The sequence below is a fragment of the Pristiophorus japonicus genome, chromosome 18, assembly GCF_044704955.1.
Source record: "Pristiophorus japonicus isolate sPriJap1 chromosome 18, sPriJap1.hap1, whole genome shotgun sequence".
Lineage (NCBI taxonomy): Eukaryota > Metazoa > Chordata > Chondrichthyes > Pristiophoridae > Pristiophorus > Pristiophorus japonicus.
Genome location: NC_091994.1, coordinates 10,565,618 through 10,588,613, shown reverse-complemented (window position 1 = coordinate 10,588,613; position 22,996 = coordinate 10,565,618). Strand labels below are relative to the sequence as shown.

Sequence of the window (22,996 nt, the reverse complement as noted above, 5' to 3'; positions counted from 1 at the left end):
CATTTTCTGTTTTTAATGCTTAACAGCTCGTCTTTAACATCTTCCAGTTTTGATGAAAGATTTTGCTCTGTGCAAAATGGCTGTGACAGTTGTCGACATAATCAATCCCTTAACTTCACAGTGATTCATTGTATGTGCAATGCTTGGAGAGCTTGCTGCAATATAAGTGTTATATAAATACAACTCTTTAATAAGTAACACAAGTGAGAAATTGGATCTCGAGTTTAAAAAATTAGACATCTGGTATCTTTTAAAAAAAAAAAGATGTGCATTTATATAGTGCCTTTTGCAACCTCCCAAAGCGTTTTACAGCCAATGAAGTATTTTGAAGTGTAGTCACTGTTGTTATGTGGGAAACGCGGCAGCCAATTTGCGCACAGCAAGCTCCCACAAACAGCAATGAGAAAATGAGCAGATAATCAGCTTTAATGATGCTGGTTGAGGGATAAATATTGACCAGGACACCGGGGAGAACTCCCCTGCTGTTCTTCAAATAGTTCCATGGGATCGTTTACGTTCACCTGAGGGGGCAGATGGGGCCTCGGTTTAACGCCTCATCCAAAAGACGGCACGGCACCCCTGACTGTTGTGCAGCGAGGACAGGCTGATGGAGGACCTTTGTCTTATGGATGTTTAGTGTAAGGTCCATGTACAAGAGCAGACATTGATGACGAGATTCAACACTGCTTCCAGTGCAGCCTTCGGCCGCCTGAGGTAAAGAGTGTTTAAAGACCAGGCCCTAATCTGCCACCAAGCTCATGGTCTACAGGGCTGTAGTAATATCTGCCCTCCTGTATGGCTCAGAGACATGGACCATGTACAGTAGCCACCTCAAGTCGCTGGAGAAATACCACCAACGATGTCTCCAAGATCCTACAAATTCCCTGGAAGGACAGATGCACCAACATTAGTGTCCCGACCAGGCCAACATCCCCAGCACTGAAGCACTGACCACACTTGATCAGCTCCACTGGGCAGGCCACATTGTTCGCATGCCAGACATGAGACTCCCAAAGCAAGCGCTCTACTCTGAACTCCTTCACAGCAAGTGAGCCAAAGGTGGGCAGAGGAAACGTTACAGGGACACCCTCAAAGCCTCCCTGATAAAGTCCAACATCCCCACTGACACCTGGGAGTCCCCGGCCAAAGACCGCCCTAAGTGGAGGAAGTGCATCCGGGAAGGCGCTGAGCACCTCGAGTCTCATCGCCGAGAGCATGCAGGAACCAAGCGGAAGGAGCGTGCGGCAAACCAGTCCCACCCACCCTTTCCTTCAACTACTGTCTGTCCCACCTGTGACAGGGACTGTGGTTCTCGTATTGGACTGTTCAGCCACCTAAGGAACTCACTTTGAGAGTGGAAGCAAGTCTTCCTCGATTCTGAGGGACTGCCTATGATGATGCTGATGACTCCCTCAGTACTGCACTGAGAGTGTTGGCCTGGATTATCTGCTCAAATCTCTAGAGTGGGACTTGCACCCACAGCCTTCTGACTCAAAGGCACGAGTGCTACCCACTGGGACAAGGTTCTTTTTATTTCAGATGTCCAGCATTCGCATTATTTTGCTTCTGGCTCTCTGCTTTATGCTCGACCTCTCTGCACTGCGCACTGAAAAAATCACTGATTTAGTTAAAAACAGTCAGCTAACAACCTTACCCGGGAAGGGAATTAGCTGCAAAAGGAACAGATATACCGTACATACTCGCGTATCATGCGACTTTTGAAGACCTAAATTGTAACCTAAATTTGGGGGGTAGCATGATACGCGAGATACAAAATTTGCGGGTGTGAAGTGCTGGCCAAGGTTGGGCTGTTAAGCAGACCGTATCCATTCACGGTAAGTCAAATAGTACATATGTATATCAAATAAAGATGATTTTGATAAAACTGCTGTTTTACTTGCTGATACACACGTAATGTTTATGCTTTCCAAATCAGCTGAGAGGCTAACTACCAAAGGAAAACAGAAACGATTCTTAATGAAACTATTACCGGTATATTTATTTTTTTAAATGCTTTAACAATCAAATCTCCATCTATCTCAGCCCATGCTTCTTTTACCCACAAACACAGTAGAGGCAAATCCGGAGCCTTCATATTCCCTCCCTTCGTCAATGATTTCTCTCCTTCCATCATCCAGTCATTCCATTTCTTTCTTATATTGTCTTTAAATGGCTTATTAATGGATACGTCAAGTGGCTGAACGACGCTGGTCAAGCCAGCTGGAATGATTGCTATATCGGTGTTCGATTCGCCAACAGCTTTCACAACAGAATCCACTCGATGTGACCTAAACATATCCCACACAAGTAATCTTTTTTGGCGTCGTAAACCACCTGCTCTTGATTCCCAAACTCTCTTCAGCCAAATCTTGCAGCCATTATCGTTCATCCATCCTTTTTCGTTTCATGATTCGGTTGTTAAGGTCTGTATTCGATCGTTGTTATGTGTTAGGGTACTTGTTAAACTTGTTTGAAAGCCTAGCCTAGTGGCATCTGGTATCTCAAAAAAGTGACTCGCAAGATACACGAGATATATGATAAAATCATGTTCAGGGGACGAAAATTTAGGGGTCGCATGATACGTGAGATAGTAGGATACGCGAGTATATACGGTAAGTAGGGGCATCAGAGAATGGGAACTGTAATGGTTGGTGGGGGGAGGGGGTTGGGGGTGTGGTTACTGAAGTTGATAGTGTGTGGCTTTGTTTCTCTGTTCACTGAACTGGGAACTTGCCCTCGGCCAGTCTGCCAGTTCAATTCTTCCCTGCCCCGCCCAAATCACATTCTGGGCATTTCGCTCTGTTGCTTCAGTCATTTCACAAGACTCCGATGGGGAGAATTCAAGCAGCAAAATCTACGTTCAACCCCGGCAGCTCCAGCTGCCTGCCGAGTCACCCTGTTTGACTACCTCAATGTTTGCCAGCCGAAAATTTGTGCTCAATCCTCTTGTCCCAACAACTCCCATCGCTCCCAAATTAGGTCCCTTTTACTTGTCCTGAATTCGGTGGCATAATGCAACAACAACAACTTAAATTTGTATTGCGCTTCACGGGGTGGAATCAGGTTAAAAAATTGATAATTGAATAAGAAAGAAATCGTCGTCATCGTAGGCGGTCCCTCGGAATCGATGAAGCTTTGCTTCCACCCTAAAAGTGAGTCCTTAGGTGGCTGAACAGTCCAATACGAGAACCACAGTCCCTGTCACAGGTGGGGCAGATAGACGTTGAGGGAAGGGGTGGGTGGGACTGGTTTGCCGCACGCTCCTTCCGCTGCCAGCGCTTGATTTCTGCATGCTCTCGGCGATGAGACTCTGTGTTCAGCGCCCTCCCGGATGCACTTCAAGGACCACCAGACGTCTCAAAGCACTTTACAGCCAATGAAGTACTTTTGGAAGTGTAGTCACTGTTTTAATGTGGGAAACGCGGCAGTCAAATTTGCGCACAGCAAGTTCCCACACACAGCAATGTGATAATGACCAGATAATCTTTTTTTTTTGTTATGTTGGTTGAGGCATAAATATTGGCCAGGACTAAGAATAAATAATGCAGCAGTATAATTCCATGGGTACCTGTAACCCGTGTCCCCCTTAATTTTAAATTTGGGTGGTGCGGTCCCTTTGTGGCCCATGCAGCGCAAAGCTTCACATTGGAAAAAAACGATCCTGGGCTGAGCGGGAACGACGGGTGGCCCCACAGCTTCGAAGGAACGTTGCCGGTAACCCAGGGACAGTAACGCTAGTCGTGGTTGCCTGGTACGGTGGTGCTGCAGCACACAGCCCAGGTAAACCCGGAAGTTCCAGGTTTAATCCTTGGGTTCTGCTTCATTGGCAGGTTTTAGGCAGGTGACGTGCGGGACGTTATATCGTGTCCCCGAAGGAAAATCCCATTCGGGTTTCCTGCTTTGATTTTTTTTTTTTTTTTACACCGTTCATGTCAGTGGCAAGGCCAGCATTTATTGCCCATCCCTAATTGCCCTTGATGAAGGTGGTGGCGAGCCGCTGCTTTGAACCGCTACAGTCCGTGTGGTGAAAGTGCTCCCACAGTGCTGTGAGGGAGGGAATTTCAGGATTTTGACCCAGCGACGATGAAGGAACAGACAATATATTTCCAAGGTAGGATGGTGTGTGACTGGGAGGGGAACTTGGAGGTGATGGTGTTCCCATGCGCCTGCTGCCCTTGTCCTTCTCATCATCATCATAGGCAGTCCCTCGGAATCGAGGAAGACTTGCTTCCACTCTAAACATGAGTCCTGAGGTGGCTGAACAATCCACTACGAGAACCACGGTCCCTGTCACAGATAGTCGTTGAGGATAAGGAAGGGTGAGACTGGTTTGCCACACACACTTTCTGCTGCCTGCGCTTGATTTCTGCATGCTCCCGGCGATGAGACCCGAGGTGTTCAGCGCCCTCCCGGATGCACTTCCTCCACTTGGGGCAGTCTTTGACCAGTGGGGAATGTTGCACTTTATCAGGGAGGCTTTGAGGGTGTCCCTGCAATGTTTCTTCTGCCCACCTTTGGCTCGTTTGCCGTGTAGGTGTTCCTGGTTCCTGGTTCTTCTCGGCAGCAGAGGTCACCAGTGTGGGAGGAGCTCCGAAGAAGTCTCCCAGTAAGCCCTGCCGGAAAGAATTTGCCCACGAGAGTTGGTTGAGGACAGCATCAGACTTTGTAACTCCCCTGCAACAATACAAAAGCAAAATATTGCGTCTGCCGGAAGCTGAAATAAAAACAGAAAACGCTGGAAGTGCTCAGTGGGTCAGGCAGCTTCTGTGGAGGGAGAAACAGAGTTAACGTTTTGGGTCAATGATCCTTCGTCAGAACTGGGAAAAAGTTTGAAAATGAACAGATTCTTAAGGAGCACTGAGTGGGGGAGGGGAGGAAAGAACAAAAGGGAAGGTCTGTGATAGGGTGGAAGGCAGGAGAGATTTGAGAGACAAAGGGGATGATGGGCTGACTTGAGATGGTAATGGCAGAAGTTAGAAAAAGGTTAGTCTGGATCATTATCATAGGCAGTCCCTCAAAGCGAGGATGACTTGCTTCCATGCCAAAAAAGGATGAGTTTCCGGTGTTTCAGTGAAGGACCTAATATACCAGGTTGTGAGCTACATGTTGAAGGGTGGAAGATGCCTGTGCGTGGATTTTTTTAACGTGGGGTGGCCGTTGCACACCAGCCGCCACACGGGCTCGACCGAGCTAGGTCTTGGTCCAGTGGCAAGGATTAACCAAGACGACTGGAGACCTGCTCTGCTGCACGGACCTAGTGCGCACACATATCGCAGTGTGGGCTGGGCCCGTGCTGCCCCTGGGCCCTCGCCTCTTCTGGGCACCAAACACACGCCTCTCCTGGGCCCCGATCACATTGCTCTTGCCGCTCCTTCACCCTGACCTGCCTCTGGTGCTCCTCGCAGGTCGGGGCTGTGCCGAAGGAAGGATATACTTGCCTCGGAGGGAGTGCAACGAAGGTTCACCAGACCGACGCGAATGGAATACTAATACAAAAGCAAAATGCTGTGGATGCTGGAATCTGAAATAAAAACCGAAAATGCTGGCAATCTCAGCGGGTCTCACAAAGGGTCCATCAACCAGAAACGTGAACTCTGTTTCTCTCCACAGATGCTGCCTGACCCCGTTATTATTTATAACTCGCCTCACTTCTTTCCCTTCCCCCCGGCCCATCGCCATTTGTCATCTTTTAACCGGTGTTTGGTTGTAAACCACGTTAGTAATGGCAATGGAAGAGCAGAGGACAGAAGCATCCATGGCTTTAACTGCCGAGGCATTCCAAATTTCCAACTCCTGTTCATTTCGCTCTCTCTAAACACTGCAGCTGTTGTGCTGGCCGGAGCAGCTGGTCTGGGGCCGCTGTACGAGTTGCGTTTACATTTCCATCCTGCTGATTATCCTCCTCCCTGCATTTAATTTCAGACTCGGGGGGGGGGGGGGCCCTAGTCAAGCTGGGACTGCGAGATGAAAATGAAGCCCCAGGCTCGTGGGTGGGTTTGTGGTCCGGCTTCGTAATGCTCGGAATCTGCAGCCCGAGTTTTGAGGCTTGCTGGGTTTTTTTAACAGTGCTGGTTTAATGCAGAGATGCCCTGCTTCAATTTGGGAAGCAGGGCTTATCAGTTTTGAATGTACCTGCATACGGTTTGGCATTGAAGGGCAACTGACTGCCTCTTCAACAGTCCTCCATCGTGCAGAAGTGTGGCTCAATAAACCTGCCATCAACAACAACAACAACAGAGCCCTTAACATTGTAAAACGTCCCATGGCAGTGATCATCAAACAAAATTTGACACCGAGCCACATAAGAACATAAAAAATAGGAACAGGAGTAGACCACACGGCCCCTCGAGCCTGCTCCACCATTCAATAAGATCATGGCTGATCTGATCATGGACTCAGCTCCACTTCCCTGCCCGCTCCCCATAACCCCTTATCCCCTTATCACTCAAGAAACTGTCTATTTCGGTCTTAAATTTATTCAGTGTCCCAGCTTCCACAGCTCTGAGGCAGCAAATTCCACAGATTTACAACCCTCAGAGAAGAAATCCCTCCTCATCTCTGTTTTAAATGGGCGACCCCTTATTCTAAGATCATGCTCTCTAGTTCTAGTCTCCCCCACCAGTGGAAACATCCTCTCTGCATCCACCTTGTCAAGCCCCCTCATAATCTTATACGTTTCGTTAAGATCACCTCTCATTCTTCTGAATTCACTGAGAGGCCCAACCTACTCAACCTTTCCTCATAAGTCAACCCCCTCATCTCCGGAATCAACCTAGTGAACCTTCTCTAAACTGCCTCCAAAGCAAGAATATCCTTTCGCAAATATGGAAACCAAAACTGCACGCACTATTCCAGGGGTGGCCTCACCAATACCCTGTATAGCTGTAGCAACACTTCCCTGCTTTTATACTCCATCCCCTTTGCAATAAAGGCCAAGATTCTTGCACAAATACCCCCAGGTCCCACTGTACTGCAGCACTTTGCAATCTTTCTCCATTTAAATAATAACTTGCTCTTTGATTTTTTTCTGCCAAAGTGCATGACCTCACACTTTTCAACATTATACTCCATCTGCCAAATTTTTGCCCACTCATTTAACCTGTCTGTGTCCTTTTGCAGATTTTTTGTGTCCTCCTCACACATTGCTTTTCCTCCCATCTTTGTATCGTCAGCAAACTTGGCTACGTTACACTCAGTCCCTTCTCCAAGTCGTTAATATAGAATATAAATAGTTGAGGTCCCAGCACTGATCCCTGCGGCACCCCACTAGTTACTAGTTGCCAAGCCAACCAGAAAATGAACCATTTATCCCGACTCTCTGTTAATTAGCCAATCCTCTATCCATGTTAATATATTACCCCCAACCCCGTGAACTTTTATCTTGTGCAGTGAACTTTATCTTGTGCAGTAACCTTTTATGTGGCACCTTGTCAAATGCCTTCTGGAAGTCCAAATACACCACATCCACCATGTTCGTTACATCCCTCAAAGAACTCCAGCAAATTTGTCAAACATGACTTCCCCTTCATAAATCCATGCTAACTCTGCCTGACCGAATTTTGTTTATTCAAATATCCTGCTACTGTTTCTTTAATAATGGACTCCCAACATTTTCCCAACCACATAAGAGAAAGACTTGCATTTATATAGCACCTTTCATGACCACCGGATGTCTCTCAGCGCTTTAAAAACAATGAAGTACTTTTATGGAGTGCAATCACTGTTGTAATGTGGGAAACGCGGTAGCCAATTTGCGCACAGCAAGCTCCCACAAACAGCAATGTGATAGTGACCAGATAATCTGTTTTTGTTATGTTGATGGAAGGATAAATATTGAAAACAGGACACCAGGGATAACTCCCCCCTGCTCTTCTTCGAAATAATGCTGTGGGATCATTTACGTGCGGCTGAGAGGGCAGGCGGGGCCTCGGCTTAATGTCTCATCCGAAAGACGGCACCTCTGACAGTGCAGCACCCCCTCAGCACCGCACTGGAGTGTCAGCCTCGATTTATGTGCTCAAGTATCTGGAATGGGACTTGAACCCACAACTTTCTGACTGAGTGTGCTACCCACTGAACCACAGCTGAAGTAGGACAGATGACCAAAAGATTGGTCAAAGAGGTCGGTTTTAAGGAGCGTCTTAAAGGAAGCGAGAGAGGGAGGCGGAGAGGTTTGGGGAGGGAATTCCAGAGCTCAGGGCCGAGACAGCCGAAGGCACAATCGTCAGTGGTGGAGCGGTGAAAAACGTGGATGTGCATGAGCCCACTGAGCTCAAAGGCCACCTCTCCGGAGTGTCGGAGCTGACCCTGCATGTTTACATTCTGGGGCTTTGTATTGCACACCATGATTAACCTTGGTGCAAAAGGTGGGTATAGAGTGGTGCACAGAGCTCACTCTCAAAACAGGTAAGACTCAGTCAGTCTGAACCCACAACCTTCTGACTCCGAGGCGAGCATGCTAACCCACTGAGCCACAGCTGACACTGCGATACCTTGAAGCAAAGGACAACTTCACACAATGTGGAATAAAGTTAAATAGCAATTTGGAGATGGGAGTCCCATGGTAACATCCGTTGGTATTGCGTCTGGTGACTAAGCCCTGGCAACTCTGCTGCCATGGATACAGTTGCTAAGTACTAACAAAAGTCAGTTCCAAAGACGGTCGGCCTAGTTTTTATTGGCTGTGGTGTTGGCTGCTTGCTGGCTTCTGTCCAGAAATGAATTGAGTGAACTCAAAATTTTCTTTTTTTTTTCCTGTGGTTGCAGTGCCCTATTTTTTTCTATTTTTTTTTTCAAAGCAAAATAAAGCAAGCTGCCTTGTAATTAACTTTTGGTTTGAAGAATACGTTAGCGTCTTGGTTTGTGGGGAGGACCCACTTTATCCCCTCTGGTTCCGAATATTGACAGTGCTGCGATGGCCAGCAACTGCAGCAGTAAGTCCGAAATCGGATACTGGAATTGTCGGGCTCTACAAAACCGTGCCTGACCACCACTTGGTGTCAAATGGCCCACTGACCCTTTCTGCAGTGCTTCTCAATGTTTTAAAATGTGGCTTCCCTTTAAGCTTGTTCCCTAACTCTCACAGCACTCTGTAATCAAGTAATCAGTCTGATCCCAGGGCCTCCAGTTTTGCGACTTTTGAACTAAAAGAAAGACTTGCATTTATATAGCGCCTTTCACGGCTGCTGGATGTCTCGAAACGCTTTACAGCCAACGAAGTACTTTTGGAGTGTCGTCACTGTTGTAATGTGGGAAACGCAGCAGCCAACATGCGCGCACAGCAAGCTCCCACAAACCGCAATGCGGTAATGACCAGATAATCTATTTTTGTTATGTTGATTGAGGGATAAATATTGGCCAAGACACCGGGGATAACTCCCCTGCTCTTCTTTGAAATAGTTCCACGGGATCTTTTACATCCGCCTGAGAGAGCAGACGGGGCCTCGGTTTAACGTCTCACCTCCGACAGTGCGCCACTCCCTCAGTACCACACTGGAGTGTCAGCCTAGATTTATGTGCTCAAGTCTCTGGACTGGCACTTGAACCCACAATATTCTGACTCCGAGTCGAGACTACTTTGTTGGCTGTAAAGTGCTTTGGGATATCCTGAGGTCGTTCCATTCGCTCTATAAATTTGTAGAGCGAATGGCACGACCTCACGATATCCCAAAGCACTTTGCAGCCAACGAAGTAGTCCTTCATTTTTAACAAAGCCAAATAAAGTGCTGGTTCTCACTTCCAGAGGAATATAATTCAAAAGCAGAAAAGTTATGTTAAATGTATATAGAACATTGGTTAGACCACACATCGATTACTGTGCAGAGTTCTGGCCTCCATATTACAAAAAGGATATAGAAGCACTAGAGAAAGAGCAAAATGAGATTTTGAAGGATGATAGCAGACCTGAAAGAGTATAGCTATCAGCAAAGACTGAACTCTTTATTTAAAAAAAAACAGAAGACTGAAAAGTGACCTAATAGAGATCTTTAAAATTATAAAAGGGGTTCAATTGTCTAGATGTAACATAGAAACATAGAAAAAAGGTGTAGGAGCAGGCCATTCGGCCCTTCGAGCCTGCACCACCATTCAATAAGATCATGCAACTTCAGTACCCCACTCCTGCCTTCTTGCCATACCCCTTGATCCATTTAGCCCTAAGGGCCACATCTAACTCCCTTTTGAATATATCTAACGAACTGGCCTCAACAACTTTCTGTAGTAGAGAATTCCACATGCTCACAATTCTGAGTGAAGAAGTTTCTCCTCATCTCGGTCCTAAATGGCTTACCCCTTATCCTTAGATTGTGACCCCTGGTTCTGGACTTCCCCAACATCGGGAACATTCTTCCTGCATCTAACCTGTCCAATTCCGTCAGAATTTTATATGTTTCTATGAGATCCCCTCTCATTCTTCTAAATTCCATTGAATATAAGCCTGGTTGATCCAGTCTTTCTTCTGTCAGTCCTGTCATCCCGGGAATCAGTCTGGTGAACCTTCGCTGCACTCCCTCAATAGCAAGAATGTCCCTCCTCAGATTAGGAGACCAAAACTGTACACAATACTCCAGGTGGGGCCTCACCAAGGCCCTGTACAACTGCAGTAAGACCTCTCTGTTCCTATACTCAAATCCTCTCGCTATGAAGGCCAGAAGATGTTTCAACTTGTGGGGGGTGTCCAAAACCAGGGACCATTAATATAACACGATCACTAATAAATCCAGTAAGGAATTCAGGAGAAACTTCTTTACCCCGAGAGTGCAGAGAATGCGGAACTCGCTGCTACAAGTAGTGGTTGAGACGAATAGCATAGATGCATTTAAGGGGAAGCTAAGTAAAGTGCATGACGGAGAAAGGAACTGAAGGATTTGTAGATAGTGAGAAGAAGTATGGTGGGAGGAGGCTCGTCGGGGGCATAAACACTGGCCAAACGGCCCGTTTCTGTGCTGTAACTTCTGTGTAGATTGTAAGATTCACAAAAACGTTTGGGTTGGCAATGCTGCCAGCTCTATAGAAGTTGGGTCCTTTAATACTTGAGATCTTGTGTATCTGACGTCAATACAGTAAAGGTGTTTTAAATAGCGTTGGTTGAACTGTTCAAATGCACTTGGCCTACAACCAGTGAAGGTGTGACCAAACCGAACCAGTCCAAACTATTTTTTTTTTTTTTCTCGTCCTGTTTTAACTCCCAAGGAAACGCACCAAAGCAGATTCGAGCGAGCCAGTGGCCTGTAAGCAGCGCAGTATTGTTGGGAGTAAAGTGCAGCACGGATGGAGGGAGAAGACGGGAGTGGTTACCGAATGGAAGGGCACAGTGCTGGACCAGCTGCCAGTTAACCCCTCGCTCTTCTTGGTGAAATACGACGAATTTGACTGTGTGTACGGGATCGAACTTTTCAAAGATGAGAGGGTCTCGGGGCTTGAAATACTGCCTGATAAAAGTGGTAGGTAATTCAGTGTACGTCTATAGTTTTGTTTGTATTTGTTTGTGTGTGTCTAGATAACGCAGCAGCTACTGGTTCAAAGCTTATGGCACCCATATGTGTGCAAGAGATTTGTGAAGTTAAATTAAATCATCCTGTCGTCGACCTAGAACAACAGAAACATGCATTTATACAGCGCCTTTAACGGAGTAAAATGTCTCCAGGCGCTTCACGGGAGTATTATCCAACAAAATTTATAACTACAGTAAAACTTGCTACCCCAAGGGAGGAACATTTCTTTCAATGTGCCTGTGGTTGCAAAAAATATTTGGCAAATGCAATTACCAGCTACATGGAGTTATTTTCACTCTGAATGAAACCAATCAACAACAATAATGTGTGTTTATATAGCGCCTTTAACGTAGTAAAACATCCCAAGGTGCTTCACAGGAGCATGAACCACATGAAGAGGTACCTGTATTAGGATTGGTGACCAAAAGCACAGTCAAAGAGGTAGGTTTTAAGGGGCATCTTAAAGGAGGAAAGAGGGGTGGAGAGGTTTAGGGAGGGCTTTACTCCAAATACAAACTGAATTTGCGCAGATTTCCATCAACTATCTCGCTTGTCGAAGAGTCCCTGATACCGCTTTCGAAATACACCAGGAGTCTGGTGATCTCCGTTCCACTTGTACTCTGGGTTCTTATCCGTAGTGAATTTGCAATATTGGGCTTGACCAGGTAGATCCCATGGCTCAGGAGACTAGAACCAGGGATCACAGTCTCAGACTAAAGGGTCGGCCATTTACGATGGAGATGAGGCAAAAATTTCTTCACTCCGAGGGTGGTGAATCTTTGGAGTTCTCTACCCCCAGAGGGCTGTGGAGGCTCAGTCATTGAGTCGATTCAAGACAGAGATCGATAGATATTTGGATGTTAAGGGAACCAGGGAATAGTGTGGGAAGGAGTTGAGGTAGATGATCAGCCATGATCTCATTGATTGGCAGAACAGGCTCAAAGAGCTGAATGGCCTACTCCTGCTCCTAATTCTTGCGCTATGTTCTTATATAAATATAAAAGATGACCGTTAGCAACTACTGTCAGATTGAAACCTCCTTCAAGTCTTCACTGCTTTTGTATAAAGATTTGCATTTGTGTGGTATTTTTAACTGAAATTTACAACTGCCGTCTGTATGCTCGGGCAGTTGATTTAACTTGAGATCTGGTGCGTGTATCTGATGCTGGGTCTTACTGTGACCCCTGGAGAGGGGTGGGGAAATGAAGAATCCCAGTCTGGTGAGTCATAGTTGACATTTTATACAATAGCTATGTCCCAATCTGTGTCGAATACAATTGAACTACCTGCTGGTATCTTCCATTGTGCTTTTTAGTAATTATATAGCTTTATGTGAGTCATTACAGTCTCAAGATAACTAAAGAAAGATTTATATAGCGCCTTTCACGACCACCGGACGTCTCAAAGCGCTTTACAGCCAATGAAGTACTTTTTGAGTGTAGTCACTGTTGTAATGTGGGAAACGCGGCAGCCAACTTTCGCACAGCAAGCTCCCACAAACAGCCATGTGATAATGACCAGATAATCTGTTTTTGTTATGTTGATTTGAGGGATAAATATTGGCCCAGGCCACTAGGGATAACTCCCCTGCTCTTCTTCGAAATAGTGCCATGGGGATCTCTTATGTCCACCTGAGAGAGCAGACAAAACCTCGGTTTAATGTCTCATCCGAAAGACGGCACCTCTGACAGTGCGGCACTCCCTCAGCACTGCACTGGAGTGTCAGCCTAGATTTTTATGTGCTCAAGTTCTTGGAGTCAGAATGATACGCGGACTTCAAGGGTTAAGTCACGAGGAGAGATTACACAAACTAGGGATATATTCCTTAGAATTTACAAAGTTAAGGGGTGATTTGATCGAAGTTTTCAGGATATTAAGGGGGACAGATAGGGTAGAGAGAGAGAAACTATTGCTGCTGGTTGGGGAGTCTAAGACTCGGGGGCATAGTCTAAACATTAGAGCCAGACCTTTTCAGGAGTGAAATGAGTAAACAGTTCTACACACAAAGGGCGGTAGAAGTTTGGAACTCTCTCCCGCAAACAGCAATTGATACCCAGCTCAATTGTTCATTTTAAAACTGAGATTGATCGCTTTCTGCTATCCAACGATATTAAGGGATATGGGCCAATGGCAGGCTTCTAGAGTTAGGTCGCAGATCAGCCGTGATCTCATTGAATGGCAGAGCAGGCTCGAGGGGCTGAATGATCTACTCCTGTTCCTATGTTCGTAAAAGTAGTTTTAGGGACATTACCAAGTATGGTTTAGCAGAAACAAAAACAGAAAATGATGGAAACACTCAGCAGGCCAGGCAGTATCCGTGGAAAGAGAAAAAGAGTTCGCATTTCGGACCCGAGACCCTTCCCAGACCTGAGACCCCCCTGAAATGTTAACTCTGTTTATCTCTCCATGGATGAAGCCTGGTCTGTTGAGTGCTTCCACCAATTATATTTGGATTCCAGCCTCTGCAGTATTATGCTGTTGTACTATGATTTGGCAAAGCTATCTGTGGTGATGGAGTGTTGAGTCATCAACATTTTTTTTGTGTTTTCTTTCTTCCTTACAGTTTTCACCACTTTTCTGCCCCTTCCCTCCTTTCTGAGGGCCATGGCCCTTGTTGGAGTGTGATGGGCTGAGAATGCCGTGAATAGCACGTTTAGTAAAGGGTCCACAGCCGGATAGGGAATGGAAGACCAACAGGAAGAGTAGTGCAGGGATCCACTGCGGTCATCGCCCTGCAAAACAGATTCACCGCTTTGAGTACTGTTGAGGGGGATGACTCATCAGGGGGGAGCAGCAGCAGCCAAGTTCATGACACCGTGGCTGGCTCTGCTGCACAGGAGGGCAGGAAAAAGAGTGGGAGAGCTATAGTGACAGGGGATTCGATTGCAAGGGGAATAGATAGGCGTTTCTGCGGCCGCAACCGAGACTCCAGGATGGTATGTTGCCTCCCTGCTGCAAGGGTCAAGGATGTCTCGGAGCGGGTGCAGGACATTCTGAAAAGGGAGGGTGAGCAGCCAGTTGTTGTGGTGCACATTGGTACCAACGATATCGGTAAAAAACAGGATGAGGTCCTACGAGACGAATTTAAGGAGCTAGGAGCTAAATTTTAAAAGTAGGACCTCAAAAGTAATAATCTCGGGATTGTTACCAGTGCCATGTGCTAGTCAGAGTAGGAATCGCAGGATAGTTCAGATGAATACGTGGCTTGAGCAGTGGTGCAGCAGGGAGGGATTCAAATTCCTGGGGCATTGGAACCGGTTCTGGGGGAGGTGGGACCAGTACAAACCAGACGGTCTGCACCTCGGCAGGACTGGAACCAATGTCCTAGGAGGAGTGTTTGCTAGTGCTGTTGGGGATGAGTTGGGAATCAATGCAGGGAGACAGAGGGAAACAAAATGGAGACACAAGCAAAAGACATAAAGAAAATGAGTAAAAGTGGAGGGCAGAGAAACCCAAGGCAAAAAACAAAAAGGGCCACATTGCAGCAACATTCTAAAGGGTCTAAGTGTGTTTAAAAAGACAAGCCTGAAAGCTCTGTGTCTCAATGCGAGGAGTATTCGGAATAAGGTGGACGAATTAACTGTGCAGATAGCAGTTAACGGATACGATGTGGTTGGCATCATGGTGACATGGCTCCAGGGTGACCAAGGCTGGGAACTCAACATCCAGGGGTATTCAACATTCAGGAAGGATAGACAGAAAGGAAAAAGAGGCGGGGTGGCGTTGCTGGTTAAAGAGGAAATTAATGCAATTGTGAGGAAAGACATTAGCTTGGATGATGTGGAATCGGTATGGGTGGAGCTACGGAATACCAAGGGGCAGAAAATGCTAGTGGGAGTTGTGTACAGACCTCCAAACAGTAGTAGTGATGTTGGGGAGGGCATCAAACAGGAAATTAGGGGTGCATGCAATAAAGGTGCAGCAGTTATCATGGGTGACTTTAATATGCATATAGATTGGGCTAACCAAACTGGAAGCAATACGGTGGAGGAGGATTTCCTGGAGTGCATAAGGAATGGTTTTCTAGACTAATATGTCGAGGAACCAACTAGGGGGGAGGCCATCTTAGACTGGGTGTTGTGTAATGAGAGGGAATTAATTAGCAATCTCGTTGTGCGAGGCCCCTTGGGGAAGAGTGACCATAATATAGTGGAATTCTACATTAGGATGGAGAATGAAACAGTTAATTCAGAGACCAAGGTCCAGAACTTAAAGAAGGGTAACTTTGAAGGTATGAGGCGTGAATTGGCTAGGATAGATTGGCGAATGATACTTAAGGGGTTGACAGGGGATGGGCAATGGCAGACATTTAGAGACTGCATGGATGAACTACAACAATTGTACATCCCTGTCTGGCTTAAAAATAAAAAAGGGATGGTGGCTCAACCGTGGCTATCAAGAGAAATCAGGGATAGTATTAAAGCCAAGGAAGTGGCATACAAATTGGCTAGAAATAGCAGCGAACCCGGGGACTGGGAGAAATTTAGAACTCGGCAAAGGAGGACAAAGGGTTTGATTAGGGCAGGGAAAATAGAGTACGAGAGGAAGCTTGCAGGGAACATTAAAATGGACTGCAAAAGCTTCTATAGATATGTAAAGAGAAAAAGGTTAGTAAAGACAAACGTAGGTCTCCTGCAGTCAGAATCAGGGGAAGTCATAACGGGGAACAAAGAAATGGCAGACCAATTGAACAAGTACTTTGGTTCGGTATTCACTAAGGAGGACACAAATAACCTTCCGGATATAAAAGGGGTCAGAGGGTCTAGTAAGAAGGAACTGAGGGAAATCCTTATTAGTCGGGAAATTGTGTTGGGGAAATTGATGGGATTGAAGGCCGATAAATCCCCAGGGCCTGATGGTCTGCATCCCAGAGTACTTAAGGAGGTGGCCTTGGAAATAGTGGATGCATTGACAGTCATTTTCCAACATTCCATAGACTCTGGATCAGTTCCTATGGAGTGGAGGGTAGCCAATGTAACCCCACTTTTTAAAAAAGGAGGGAGAGAGAAAACAGGGAATTATAGACCGGTCAGCCTGACATCGGTAGTGGGTAAAATGATGGAATCAATTATTAAGGATGTCATAGCAGCGCATTTGGAAAGAGGTGACATGATAGGTCCAAGTCAGCATGGATTTGTGAAAGGGAAAATCATGCTTGACAAATCTTCTGGAATTTTTTGAGGATGTTTCCAGTAAAGTGGACAAGGGAGAACCAGTTGATGTGGTGTATTTGGACTTTCAGAAGGCTTTTGACAAGGTCCCACACAAGAGATTAATGTGCAAAGTTAAAGCACATGGAATTGGGGGTAGTGTGCTGATGTGGATTGAGAACTGGTTGTCAGACAGGAAGCAAAGAGTAGGAGTAAATGGGGACTTTTCAGAATGGCAGGCAGTGACTAGTGGGGTACCGCAAGGTTCTGTGCTGGGGCCCCAGCTGTTTACATTGTACATTAATGATTTAGACGAGGGGATTAAATGTAGTATCTCCAAATTTGCAGATGACACTAAGTTGGGTGGCAGTGTGAGCTGCGAGGAGGATGCTATGAGGCTGCAGAGTGACTTGGATAGGTTAGGTGAGTGGGCAAATGCATGGCAGATGAAGTATAATGTGGATAAATGTGAGGTTATCCACTTTGGTGGTAAAAACAGAGAGACAGACTATTATCTGAATGGTGACAGATTAGGAAAAGGGGAGGTGCAACGAGACCTGGGTGTCATGGTACATCAGTCATTGAAGGTTGGCATGCAGGTACAGCAGGCGGTTAAGAAAGCAAATGGCATGTTGGCCTTTTTAGTGAGGGGATTTGAATACAGGGGCAGGGAGGTGTTACTACAGTTGTACAGGGTCTTGGTGAGGCCACACCTGGAGTATTGTGTACAGTTTTGGTCTCCTAACTTGAGGGACATTCTTGCTATTGAGGGAGTGCAGCGAAGGTTCACCAGACTGATATATCAAGAAAGACTGGATCAACTGGGCTTGTATTCACTGGAGTTCAGAAGAATGAGAGGGGATCTCATAGAAACGTTTAAAATTCTGACGGGGTTAGACAGGTTCGATGCAGGAAGAATGTTCCCAATGTTGGGGAAGTCCAGAACCAGGGGTCACAGTCGAAGGATAAGGGGCAAGCCATTTAGGACTGAGATGAGGAGAAACTTCTTCACCCAGAGAGTGGTGCACCTGTGGAATTCTCTACCACAGGAAGTTGTTGAGGTCAATTCACTAAATATATTCAAAAAGGAGTTAGACGTAGTCCTTACTACTCGGGGGATCAAGGGGTATGGTAAGAAAGCAGGAATGGGGTACTGAAGTTGCATGTTCAGCCATGAACTCATTGAATGGCGGTGCAGGCTCGAAGGGCCGAATGGTCTACTCCTGCACCTATTTTCTATGTTTCTACCAGCAGTCCCTCTCGGATGGGCATGTGAGCCTAGACAGTGTAAGTGGAGGGGTGGGCATATCAAGTGACCCGGAGTCTAGAGCACAGAACCAGACCATTCTGCCCAACTGGTCCATGCCATTGACTCGCCCGTTCCTGCCTTCATTCAACATGCACCTTCCAGCAGGGGGTCACTGAGCGACAGTCAGAACTGGACCCTGATTAAAGCCAATGCAAGCAGTGCCGTCACCGCTATCCTGGCTAAGAGTAGCTAACTTGCCACAGACCAGTGAGAACATGAAATCTTTCTGGTCTGTGTGGCTCAGTATCACTGCTGCATTTATCCATTGAGCCGTAAAGCAAGTGTGTGTGTGTGTGTGTCTGCAAGAGAAATGCAGTGAACAGCACCAACCCTTGTACATGGCTGCCTTCGACCTACAAAGGCCTTGGACATTGTTAAATGTGAGGGACTATGGAGCGTCCTCCTCCGTTTCGGCTGCCCCTAAAAGTTTGGCGCCATCTTCCGCCTGCTCCAAGATGACATGCAAGCCATGATCCTGACCAACGGATCCACCACAGACCCAATCTTTGGTCTGGACCGGGGTCATGCATCACTGCGTCATCGCGCCAACCCTCTTCTCGATCTTCCTTGCTGCAATGTTCCATCTCACGCTCGACAACCTGGACTGCAACTAAACTATCGAACCAGTGGGAACTGTTCAACCTTCGTCGCCTCCAGGCCTGATCCAAGACCGTCCCATCCTCTGTCATCGAACTACAGTACACGGACAACGCTTGCGTCTGCACACATTCAGAGGCTGAGCTCCAAGCCATCGTCAACATCTTCACTGAGGCGTACGAAAGCATGGGCCTTATATCCATAAGACAAAGGTCCTCCACCAACCTGACCCCGTCACACATGGTCTACAGGACTGTAGTGATACCAGCCCTCCTGTATGGCTCAGAGACGTGGACCATATATAGTAGACACCTCAAATCGCTGGAGAAATACCACCAACGTTGTCTCTGCAAGGTCCTGCAAATCACCTGGGAGGATAGACGCACCATCAGTGTTCTCAATCAGGCCAACATCCCCAGCATCGAAGCACTGACCACACTCGACCAGCTCCGTTGTGCGGGCCACATTGTCCGCATGCTCAATACGAGACTCCCAAAACAACACACTACTCGGAACTCCTACACGGCAAGCGATCCTTAGGTGGGCAGAGGAAACATTTCAAGGACACCTCAAAGCCGCCTTGATAAAGTGTAACATCCCCACCAACACCTCGGAGTCCCTGGCCAAAGACCACCCTAAGTGGAGGAAGAGCATCCGGGAGGACGCTGAGCACCTCTAGTCTCATCGCTGAGAGCATGCAGAAAGCAAGTGCAGACAGCGGAAGGAGCGTGCGGCAAACCAGACTCCCCACCCACCCTTTCCCTCAACCACTGTCTGTCCCACCTGTGACAGAGACTATAATTCCCATATTGGACTGTTCAGTCACCTGAGAACTCACCTTTTAAAGAGTGGAAGCAAGTCTTCCTCAATTTCGAGCGACTGCCGATGATGAAACCGATTTAAAGACCCTGTTGACAACGCGATCCTAATAGAAATCAGTGATTTTCCAAACTTTCCTTTACGGTGGGGTGAGAGGGGACATTCCTGCAAATGTTGACACACTACTAGGGTGGGATCCCCTTTATGATTTGGGAATTCTTCAGAAACCTTATCCTGTACTTAACATAGAGGACAGTTTCCATAGGCCAGCCTATGTCTCCAGTGTGCTTATGGGCAAAGCATCTAGGAGTTAGCATGCCTGGGGTGCACAATAAATCCATTGCATTGCTAACTGAAGTATGAGATGCTTCTTATCCTCTGGGTCCCTATACTAGATGGACAGATAACATGTGGCAGACATAAGAAATAGGAGCAGGAATAGGTCATATGGCCTCTCGAGCCTGCTCCGCCATTTAATACGATCATGGCTGATCCGATCATGGACTCGGGTCCACTTCCCTGCCCGCCCCCCATAACCCCTTATTCCCTTATCGGTTAAGAAACTGTCTATCTCTGTCTTAAATTTAAGACAATGTCTCAGCTTCCACAGCTCTCTGAGGCAGCGAATTCCACAGATTGACAACCCTCTGAGGGAAGAAATTCCTCCTCATCTCAGTTTTAAATGGGCGGCCCCTTGTTCTAAGATTATGCCCCCTAGTTCTAGTCTCCCTTATCAGACCATTTAGCTCAGGGTACAAACTGAATCGGGAGCAAATTACAACAGATTTTATTAGATTACAGAACTTTCACTTATTGTCCTTGTTTTTTTAAAAAAAAACACAAAAGCAATGTTTCTGGTTTCTGTAATGATACTTAACTTGCCCAAGCTCCTGCTATGTGAAGTTTGTATTTGAAGTTGGTTATTAATGGAGTATCCCAGCTAGTCCTTGCTTGCCAGTGGCATCGCAAAGTGGAAATCCACTCAACAGTCCAGATATGAGCAATACTTAATCCCATTGTCTGCTTAGAAATACAAACTGAGACAAAGGAATAGCCAACAATTGCCTTTCGCAACGGCATACATCTGTCAATCGCCATTGGGCTCAAAAGCATCAGGTTGGTTTCCCAGAAAATTAGTGTGTGGAGAACAAGTTCGGACACGATTGGGCTTGGTTGTGAGGCCCCACACACACAAAAAATGGCCGCCTTGCGACACTCGCTGTCACGGCTTACACATGGCCACTCAATGCCTGGCTCCTGTGGGCTGCTGGCACCCTGTAGATCTGTATCCCAAGAAAGCCAACATCCTCCGCAATGAGAATTGCTTGGCAAAATCCACACTGTTCGTCATTTGTGTGACTATTGCATACTGCTCCCAATGTCTGAAGTGTCGATAACCAGAAGGTACAGATTTAGGGTGATTGCCAAAAGAACCAGAGGCAGCGTGAGGGAAAAACCTTTTTACGCAACGAGTGGTTAGGATCTGGAATGTTATGCCTGGTAAGCTGGTGGAAACCGATTCAGTAGCAGCCTTCAAAGGGCAATTGGATAAATACTTCAAGGGATATGGGGAAAGAGCAGGGGGAGTGGGATTAAGTGAATTGCTCTTAGAAGGAGCCGGTGCAGACTCGGTGGGCTGAACGGCCTCCTTCTGTGCTGGGCTATGCTACGACTCTATGAATGGATTGATTTGTGATCCCTGCTTTCCAACAGGCCGAACAAAAATAATGGATGGTGACCTGGCAGAGCTAATCGTGGGTAAAGCGGTCGAACACATGTTCGAAAAGGATGACGGATCAAAGAACGAATGGCGGGGGATGGTATTGGCCCGTGCGCCTGTCATGACTACTTGGTATTATATCACCTATGAAAAGGACCCTGTTCTCTATATGTACCAACTACTGGAGGATTACAAAGAGGGCGATCTCCGCATCCTGCCAGATTCAGGTACATAACGCTGTGGTTTAGTTGCGGCATTGTATCAGAATGGTGCACTCACACCCAGGTGAATGTATACCCCGCGCGCCAGTTTAGTTTCAACCACAAGTAAAAATGCTGCATGTGTTCAGCAGGTCAGGCAAGGCAGCATCTGTGGAGAGAGAAACCAAGTTGGCGTTTCGGGTCGATAATCTTTTAGTTTCAACCACACCCTGTTTTTGGAGTATCAAGATTCACCTTAAGTTTGTGGTGGTTACCATTGGCTTCATGGAGTCTTCAATTACCACCAGTGGTAGGCTCAGCCATCCAATTCCGTACTAGCTGGTATGGTCAGATTTACGCTCTCTCATGAGAATTGACGTGATTGATTTGTGAAGACGAATTGACGTCACACTGTTGGAAGAAAACAACAGGTCAAAGAATACACGGCAGACCACACTTCTCGGAGATTGAAGTGGTTAAAGGAGTACTCCCCTTAAAAAAAAAAAGAGATGTCCTTTTAGGTACAACAGTGCTTTACCTACCGTTGAAAGCTATCATAAGGAACGAGGCACCATTGTGAGGGGTGGAGCGGGGGAAGAACCTTAAAGCTTCCAGTGACCAGTGACAGAGGAGTCTGCTGGAAAAGAATCAATGAGCGTTTTACAAATGAGAAGTTTGCTCAACGTAAATGAAGTGGCGGGAAGTCACGGATTCATCAAAAAAGCCTCATTATAAGAGTCAAGAGCCATTGGAAGGACTGATGCATCTTACCATTTGAATCTGCTCCCAAATCCGGTAAGTCACGCAGTAATTCTTTTCTGTTTTAATGATGAATGAAACGATACCTGCAAAGTCTCCTATTAGATGCATGCCCAACAGCCCGCAGTGAGGTCTTTGTCCGGGCTAAAGTTATAATGTCCTGTGTCCATGATGTTTGCTATGCTTGCAGTAAAACAAACAAATTTGATGATTCTCTTGTCTTCAGAAACAGTTATGGTGTTTTAAAAAAAAAAAAACCACCTGCAGTATACGCACGGTCCAAAATCCAATGCTTTTTGTGTCTTCCGCAGATGGGTCTGGTTGCGGCCAGTCACCCCTACGGCCTAATAGGCATGTTCCGGAGAAGAACGCCGACTGTAAGCATGGTACCAGCCCCTGTAGCCCGAGGAACTGGGCCTTGCACACTGCGGACTGCGCTGTCGCAACCTGCTGGGCGGACTTCCCTCCTGTGGCACAGGATCTCCCACGGGTGGGTGGGGTAGGGTGCACCACTTTGGCGGCAGCAAGCGGGACAGAAAGTCTCGCCGCCAAAAAAAAAAGTGGAGGTGTCCGCCTCACCGGTGTTCGGTTTGTGCCATTCCGCGCCACAGGAGGAAGCCGTTCGTGTTCCCTCCTGCTGCTGGGCAAAATGGCCATGGCTCTGTTGCATCCAGCAATGGAGATTCGCCCGGCCGGCAACGGTATCGTAGGCAGTACCGTTTGCCCGGACACAGTTGATCGAGAATATCAGCTTTCCAGTTGATCTGATCAGCGCCTCGGCAAGAAGCCAGCGGGTCTCATCTGTGCTGCAGTGAGACGTTACCTTCCACAGCACCAGACTGGAGAATTTTGGCTTTAAGAGGAAAGATTGCATAGGCTGGGTGGGTTTTTTTTGGAACAGAGGAGGCTGAGCGGAGACCTGATTGAGATGTATACAATTACGAGGGGCC

At 46.8% G+C, this 22,996-nt stretch overlaps 1 protein-coding gene and 1 long non-coding RNA gene across 4 annotated transcripts in view; one reads left to right on the top strand and one right to left on the bottom strand.

Annotated features, from left to right (window-relative positions):
* Positions 1-22,996, top strand: part of LOC139228545 (spindlin-1-like) — a 200,287-nt gene that overhangs the window by 73,320 nt on the left and 103,971 nt on the right. For all 3 annotated transcript variants that reach the window (XM_070859642.1, XM_070859641.1, XM_070859645.1), the window contains exons 3-4: positions 11,191-11,441; positions 21,081-21,314. In XM_070859642.1, the coding sequence (XP_070715743.1) occupies positions 11,191-11,441; positions 21,081-21,314 (485 nt within the window). The remainder of the gene's footprint in view (positions 1-11,190; positions 11,442-21,080; positions 21,315-22,996) is intronic.
* Positions 1,997-21,921, bottom strand: LOC139228548 (uncharacterized). The gene is made up of 3 exons (XR_011587580.1): positions 21,830-21,921; positions 21,543-21,698; positions 1,997-4,674 (listed from the first exon to the last, which is right to left on the bottom strand). It is a non-coding gene; the product is annotated as an uncharacterized lncRNA (long non-coding RNA).